General features: G+C 43.7%; 1 protein-coding gene across 1 annotated transcript; it reads left to right on the top strand.

Annotated features, from left to right (window-relative positions):
* The first annotated feature begins 444 nt into the window (after positions 1–444).
* Iqcf3 (IQ motif containing F3) lies at positions 445–1,735 on the top strand. Its single transcript, XM_028756594.1, has 3 exons — positions 445–513; positions 679–729; positions 1,280–1,735. The coding sequence occupies exons 1-3, from the start codon at positions 496–498 to the stop codon at positions 1,685–1,687; spliced, it is 477 nt and encodes a 158-aa protein (XP_028612427.1). The 5' UTR covers positions 445–495; the 3' UTR covers positions 1,688–1,735.
* Positions 1,736–8,689: the final 6,954 nt, after the last annotated feature.

Genomic DNA, 8,689 nt, shown 5'->3' with positions numbered 1-8,689 from the left:
TTATTTTATGTATATGAGTACAGCTGTCTTCAGACACACCAGAAGAAGGCATCAGATCCTATTACAGATGGTTGTGAGCCACCATGTAGTTGCTGAAAATTGAACTCAGGACCTCTGAAAGAGCAGTCAGTGCTCTTAACCACTGAGCCATCTCTCCAGCCCGCCCCCCTTTTTAAAGGTACATGTATCTTTTTGTCATGTGAGCTACTGCCCTCAAAGGCCAATGACAGAATGTGCCTGATATAGCCTAACCATAATTCATCCTTAGAGCAGGACAACTCACACCCTAAGGACTCTAATCCATCCCTAGCTAGAAACAGAAAGATGTTTTTCCTTCATCCAATGTCTGTGATACTGGAGAAGGCCATCTAGTCCCTGGGTCACAGTTGGCCTTATGACATCATGGTCATCTCCCCCATCAGCCATCCTGGCCCTGCTGGAGTTGGATGAGCAGCAACCAAAGGGGAATGATCACCTGAGCTCCTGCTCTTTGCCATGGGCGCTCTGTTCATTGTAAGACTATCAGATTCACTGACCTCAGGTTGGGGGGCGGATACTACTTGGCAGAGGGAATTCCCAAGCTACTGTAGGGGCCCCTGGAGAAGTCTGGGAAGCTGGGATACAGGGATGTTTGCATGGGTGTTGGCTTTTACTTACGACCCCCCATTTTAATTGCAGAAGCCTAAACCTAAAGTCCATCAACAAGAGGAAACGATCCGACGACCAAAGGTAGGTACCACCCAGGACCATAAATGACCCAGAAGCCCCTGATTCTTGGCCTCAGTGTTTGTAGAAATAGAGGTGGCATCTTTATTCCTATTCAGTAATAAATATTCCTATTTATTACTCTCTTGTGCTTTAAATCCCATCCCTATGCAGAATTAACCATGCATAGGGCAGAGGAAGGTAAGTCACTGCCTTAAGAAGGTAGACAAGAGTTGCGGTGGGTCAGCATCGTTGAGAGGTAGAAATGAGATGAGGGAGGAGGATACTTAGGTAAACATGACACCTAGCAGAACTGTGGGCTGGTTTAGAACTGAGACTCAGTCTGTAATGGTTCTTATGAGGACCTCATGAGGTCTTCAGGATCAGTCCTCCCCTGAGTCCCCTGTGAACACCACGATACAAGCATACCTCGCTTTAGAGAGGAAGCCACTGTGGCTCAGAAGATGAGCAGCTATGGCCATAGCCATGGACAAGACAGAGGTAGAGACAACAAAACTCTACCCATCTCTCCTGTATCTCCATCCACTGAGCATCCTGTCCTTTGCTTGGTTAGCTCCTTCCTTTTAAACAACCCAAGGACTCGAGAATAAAAAGGACCCGAGCAGCCAAGAAGATTCAGGCCTTGTGGCGCGGATTCCTGGTGAGGCAAACTCTGCTGGCTGCTGCCCTCAATGTCTGGGTGATTCAGTGCTGGTGGAGGAACATCCTCCACAGGCAGGTACTTAAGCGGCGGCTTGCCCTGTTGAGGATATACGTCATCGAGGAAGAAGCAGCCGTCAGGCTCCAGGCCTGGGTTCGCATGTGGAATTGCCGTCGATACTTCAATCAAATATGCAACACACTCTGTGTGGTCCAGTCCGTCGAAAACACCTTTACCTTCAAGAACGATGACATTTTGCAGGTTCAATATGAAGTTGTTTCCAGGCAACCAGAGTTCCACGTCGAAATCCTATCCATCTAAAGGCCCGCAGCACAAAGTTGGCTCCAATGCCTAAATAAATACCTGACCTAATTTTGTGAGTCTCAGTGATTGTCATGCCACAGAGACACCCCTATCCCAGGGGTTCAGATCCTATCCCAGGGGTTCAGATCCTACACTTCTTCCTCTCCTTAGGGGAAGACTTCTCCATCCCCATAGGTCCTGGCACCTCCAAACCAAGATGTCTATATCTATGTAGAACCAGGTATCCCATGACACAACCCTGGGACCTTTCCTGTTTCTTGAAGTTGGAATTAAGACTGAGTTTCATATTTCTTTTTTTTTTTTAAAGATTTATTTATTTTATTTATGAGTACACTGTAGCTGTCTTCAGACACACCAGAAGAGGGCATCAAATCTCATTACAGATGGTTATGAGCCACCATGTGGTTGCTGGGATTTGAACTCAGGACCTCTGGAAGAGCAGTCAGTGCTCTTAACCACTGAGCCATCTCTCCAGCCCCCGAGTTTCATATTTCTAAAGCAATATATGAGATATGCAGTTTCTCTGACTACTACCAAGCACTTGGTATAATCACTAATGAGCACCTCCTCATAGCACAGAAATAATACAGCCTCCAATTCACTGTTTTCCTGCCTGCTGTCTTCTAAGAGAGAGGTCAGAATATTATGGCTTGTACAGCAAGGCTATTGCAAATAGAGACTGAACATTCATTAAGTCCAATATACTATCTGGCCCTTACAATTCTTATGCACTAAGAGATATTTTCTAAAGTCTAATTAGAATTCCTCAAAGACAGACCTAACCAATGTTTCCCCCTCAGCTGTGGCATTCATGTTCCTCCCCCTCAGTAGTCTACAGTTTTATCTTAATGACCCCTCCTCCACCTTTGAGCCTAGCTCTCTATTCTGTGTCATCCTTGGCACCAGATGAGCTCAAAGAAAAGTCTTTTGGGTGGGAGGAAACAATCTGTTGAGTCCACACAAAAAAAATGGCATTGGGGTAGTGTGCCTTTAATCCCAGAATTGGCGAGGTTGAGTCAGGGAGGACAAACTGTGCTACATGATGAAACCTTGTCACAAAAAAGGTCACAGGCTGAGCGTGACCTGGGCATGTGGTTCAGTGGGTAAAGTCACTTCCCTCCAAGCCTGTTGACCTGAGTTCAATTCTGAGAATCCACATGTTGGAAGAAAGCTGACTCCCATAGGTTGCCCTCTGGGAGACATACTGGAGGAAGAGGGGGAGGAAAGACTACAGAAGGGATAGCCAACACTAAGACGTTTTGAAAAGTCATATGGAGAAGCTTTCTCAAGTATATACATATACATCTCTCTCTCTCTCTCTCACACACACACACACACACACACACACACAATACACACATACACACATACAAGTTTAAATAGAATTACCCCTTTACAGAACAAAATGCCCTACTAGACACACACACACACACACAAAGATAACAAAAGCCCAGTGCTGGGTATGTGTGACATCTTTTACAGTTGTTGGCAAGTGAGCCACATGGACCCCCAAACATTACAGGATATTGCCAATACTCTTTTTTTTTTTTGGTTTTTCGACACAGGGTTTCCCTGTGTAGCCCTGGCTGTCCTGGAACTCACTCTGTAGACCAGGCTTTGCCAATACTCTTAGCTGCCTCCATATCTCGGTAAGACCCAGTTGCTAAAGATGCCACAAGCCTTGAGTGACAGAACAGAGCCATCAAGCTGGTGCTCACATGGAATCGCCACCCATTCTCTCTGCCATGGCGCTGGAAGGAAGAGAAAAGAAATCACCAGTCTTGCCAAGCTGTGAACCCTGTGACCTACAACAATGACTGGCTTGTCAAGAGATGCCCCAATAGTACTTAAGTATCATGTGAGTAGCCAATCGCTTTCTTACTGAATTTAAGGCCCACTTCACAAGTTGAAATCCATACCTGGCACCAATTACTGGGGCCATGAACATATGGCTAGACAAGTCATAGACCGGACAGGAGAACCTGCCACTAATAACTCTACTAAGTGGACATACTATTAAACTGACTCCTAATGGCTTGTTAAACCCCCTAGAGCAGTGCATCTCTCAACCCTCAATAGAGAAGCTTCCTTTTGCAGTAGATGGACATTACCACAGAGACACACAACTGGTCAAGGTGCAAAGAACAATAAACTGGAAAAGGCTAAGCCCTAAGTAAGACATCTATTTCGTAGCCCCTCTTCCCAAGGCTTGGGGGTCATTTAAATAGAAGGAGCAGAATGATGATAAGCCCGGGGGGTGATGACTTGCCTGTATGCAGTGTTTCTGGGCACAGCAGAGCAGCTGCATACATGAAGTCACAGCAGTGGAGATAGAATGTGCAAAACCTGCATCAGACAGGATTCCAGCACACAGAGAGGAGGTGGGCATGAAGTCCCACCTCTAGCTAAAGAGCTATTGGTGATTGCTAGCTGCTGGAAGAGAAAGAAAGACAGAGACAGAAACAGAGAGAGACAGATACAGAGAGACAGAGGGTTTAAGGTGCAGCCTGGTGAGGTGACTACTCTCCAGTGGAGGTCACACATCCAAGGGTACACTGGCAGCACAAATTGTACTTGTGCTGATGGTGGGAAGGACACGGTTGAGTTAGTTAGAAAAGGCGGGTGGATCAGGGAGGAGTCAAGGAGTATGGTCAAAATACACTGCACAAAACTTTTAGAAAACATTTAAAAAGGAGAAAAAAAAGTTGTCATCTGACCTCCATATACTCCCTGTGGTACATGTGGCCCATGCACACATTCACACAGAGAGAAAGGAGAGAATAAATGTGAGAAACAGAAGTTCTGTGGCATAAGTTAACTTTGAAAACATTATGTTACATGAGAGACAAAAAAAACACATATTGCAGAGTTATATAAAATTTATATAAAATGCCCAAGAGAGGCAAATTATAGAGCTATAAATAAACTAGTAGCTGCTGGCATCAGCAGGAAAGGAGTGACTGTAACAGGGATTTTGTTGGTGGTGGTGACTTTGTTATGAATGGTGAAAATGTCATGGGATCAGATCCCAAGGATGGCTGCTGCAGCAGTGACTTTTCTGTTGTGATAAAACACAAAGACCTAAAGTCAGTTGTGGAAGAAAGAGTTTATTTGGGCTTATAGTTCCAGAAGGAGAAGAGTTTATCATGGCACAGAGGAAGCATGGCAGCAAGCGGCAGGAACCGTAAACTGAAAAATCTCATCTTCCACCACAAACAGGAAGCAGGGACAGCAAACTGAAAGTGAGACCAGGCTGTGAACTCTCAAACTTAGTATAGAGGTTTGAATGAGAATGGCTCCCACAGCCTCATTTATCTGAATGCCTGCTGGTGGAACTGTTTGGGAAGGATAAGGGGGTGTGGCTTTGTTGAAGGAGGTGTGTCCCTGGGGGTGGACTTTGAGGGTTCAGGTTTCCCAGTTCTCTTTCTCTGCCTCAAGCTTGTGGATCAGATGTAAGCTCTCACCCACTGCTCCAGTGCCATGCCTGCGTGCCTGTCACCATGCTCCCCATCATGAGAATCATGGACTAGAACCCCCTGCAACAGTGAGCCCTCAGATTAAATGTTTTCTCATCTAAGTTTCTTGATCATGGTGTTTTGTCATGGCAATATAAAAGTACCTAAGATATTCACGCCCAGGTGAAGCAAAGATAAAAACTTTCCATGATGTAGACAAAGTGGAGGGCAGTAGGAGAGAATTCAAGCCTTGGGAGGCAGAAGACTCTAAGGATACTGAGAAAAGACAAAACTGCACAGAGCTAGCCGCTACCTGTTGTATGTAACATACTTCAGAACACTGAAGTCAAGAGTTGGCCTTTCCTCACGGCCAGTTTTAAGCTTTGCCAGATTTATACCTTGTTCATAATAAGACTTGTGGGAATTGGCTGATAGTTCTTCATACTTTCACGAGCTTTGGTTGACCTAGAGCTATTGGAATATTCCCTGAGTTCAGGCTGTACCGCTTTTCATACTCATTCTGACCAAGCTGATATTCTAATTATTGATCCAATAGAGCTCTTTAAATCTCAGTATGGGGCCAGCGAGATGGTTCACTGGGTAAAGGCATTTGCTGCCAGACCTGACAACCCAAGTTCAATCCCAAGATTTCTGCAAATTATCCTCTAATCTACACACACACACACACACACACACACACACACACACACACACTGAAAAAAAAAGACAACACTATAATTCACCATAATAGAATCCATTATTTGTATCATAACTTTAAAAGTTAATTTTTTTAAGCAAGATAATTTTAAATTTTTTTCTTTTGAAAGTTTCTTTTTTAACATAATACATTAAAAAACTTAAAACATCTAAAAAAATTTAGTGTACATACTAAGTCGTCACAAGTCTTCTTTTGTTGTTTTTTTGTGTGTTCTGTTTTTTAATGTGTGTGCAGCCCTGGCTGTCCTGGAACACTCTCTGTAGACCAGGCTGGCCTTGAACTCAGAGATCTGCTTGCCTCAGCCATCACCAGCAAGTCTTTTGTTTTGTTTTGTTTTGTTTTGTTTTGTTTTGTTTTGTTTTGTTTTGTTTTGTTTTGTTTTTAAAGCCATTAGGATCGGGGAGGCAGTTCAGAGGCAGAGTCTTTTCCCAGCACAAGAGAAGGCCTGGGTTTTGTCCTAGGCAATACACAACAAAGACCCTCTTATTAACACTTACTGGCTCTATTTAAATTACAACAGGAGGCACTGCAGAGACAGCTCAGTGGTGCCCACTGCCCATGTACTTCAATGCCCAGAAATTTCTGTTGCCCCAGGTCTAAGGGATCTGCCACTCTCTTCAGGCCTCTGCTGGAGTTGTATTCACATATACGCATGATTTAAAATGAAACAAACCTTTAAAACTTTTTAAAAACTTGGAACATAGCTGGTCCCATCTTTAACCCCAGCACTCAGAAGGCAGAGGCAGGCGGATCTCTGATTTGGAGGGCAGTCTGGTCTACAGAGTGAGTTCTAGGACGGCCAAGACTATACAGAGAAACCAGGTCTTGAAAAACAAAACAAAAAGTTGGAGCATAGAAAACTCAGGGCTAAGAATGATTTTTACCATTTAGCTACTCTATAACAATGCACTTTAAGACTGTATAAATGTTATTTTTATTGCAACACAGAAACACTCTGAGTTCAGTTACAGCCATGTTATGAAGACATTAGAAAAGGAAAGGTTCAAGTCCAAGTCAGACTCATGCTCACTTCTCCTGCTGGATGATAAACCCCAGGAAGCAACCTCACTGTTCCCTTTTGTAAAGTAAGGAATTGGTGTGCTCATGTATGTGCTTGCATTTTTATTTGTGTGTGTGCAAGCATCGAACATGTGTATGTGAAGCCAGAGGCCAGCATTAGGTAACCTCATCACTCTACCTAATATTTTTGAGATAGGGTCTCTCGAATGTGAGGCTCATGAATTGGCTAAACACACTGGCCAATGAGCTCCAGGAACTCGCCTGTCTCTTTTGTTCCAGAACCAGGGTCGCAGATGCACGCCCCTCCACCGTGTGCGTGTGCGTGTGCGTGTGTGTGTGTCTCTGTGTGTGTGTGTCTCTCTGTGTGTATATCTGTGTGTGTGTGTGTCTGTGTGTGTGTGTGTCTGTGTCTGACTGTCTGTGTGTCTGTGTGTCTGTGTGTGCTCACACACATACGCACTTGTACATGCACACGGCTGCTTCTGTGTTTGTACGGGTGAGTTCACACATGATCACTGCCTCCCGTTTCATTGTCACTGGAATCGCAGACACACACCACCACACACCACAAGCTGGCTTTTATTTATGGGGGTCCAGGCCCTCAGACTTGTGAGGCAAATATTTACTGAGTTGTCTCCCAAGCCCCAAGAATGAGTCCTCTATGTTGTAGCTACTTTCAAAGAAAATTCAGATGTGATGCTAGCATCTTTGGCATTCTGGGCATTTTCTGACACAGCCTAGAGTCTGATCCAGGCAGGAAAATCCAAGTTCAAGATTATCTTTCTGTTTCATACACAAGGGGTACCCAGAAAGGAACATTTTTTTCTAGAGGTAAAATGCATATAGTAGATACAATTATAAAACTGTACCGTTGTGTTCTAGAAATGGCCTATGGCATACACTTTATGTTATAAATATTTTGTACTGCTAATAGTTTGTTAAAATATTTTCTACTCTCTAAAACAGTTTTCAAAAACAAATATAGAGCTGGGTATAGTTGTGCATACCTATAATCCCAGCAATTGGAAAGCAGAGGTGAGGAAGACCTCTGTGACTCTGAGGCCAGCCTGGTCTACATAGTGAGTTCCAGGACAGCCAGGACTACACAGAAAGATTCTAGCTCAAAACAATGATGGTGGTGGTGGTGGAGAAGATAATGTAAATAAATAAATACTGAGTCAGATATGGTGGCACATGCCTGTAATCTTAGCATATGGGAGATAAAAGTAGGAAGATCAGGAGTTCAAGGCCAGCCCCAGCTACTTGACAGTCTATCTCAAAATATAAAATAAAATGAAAATGTTGACACTATATCAGTTAAATAGCTGCAGCTTATTTCCTTAGCATTGCTTACCATTGATTGAGCTTCCAGATTCAAAGACAGTAGCATTGCTCTAGTACAGCTATGTAGCTTTCTGGCCACTCTGGGACGTTTCAGTGACAAATTAGATCATCAAACAGACAAAGCTGAATGCTAGGCTACCCTAGTCATACCCAGACTGAATAATTGCTTCTCAGTACACATATTATATTGCAATAATTGCACATACAGCTTAGGTTACTATTTAGTTTTTTCCAGAAAGCTTAAAAAAAAAAAAAAGGCATGGCAATCCTAGAACTATAGGGGTTGAGGCAGAAATATAAGTTCAAGACCAGTCTGGATTACACAGAGAGATCTTATTTTAGGGTTTATTTTTAGGTTTTACCATTTTAGTACATCATGACAGAGAAGGCATGGCAGGGCAGCTCAGTTCCTGGCAGGGGGACTATGTGGTAGAAGCTGCCACCACTGTGCAGATCAGGATA

This window comes from Grammomys surdaster, unplaced genomic scaffold (genome assembly GCF_004785775.1).
Source record: "Grammomys surdaster isolate TR1022 unplaced genomic scaffold, NIH_TR_1.0 126131, whole genome shotgun sequence".
Taxonomy (NCBI): Eukaryota; Metazoa; Chordata; class Mammalia; order Rodentia; family Muridae; genus Grammomys; species Grammomys surdaster.
The sequence above is the reverse complement of the archived record's forward strand: the minus strand, read 5'-3'. Positions and strand labels throughout refer to the sequence as shown.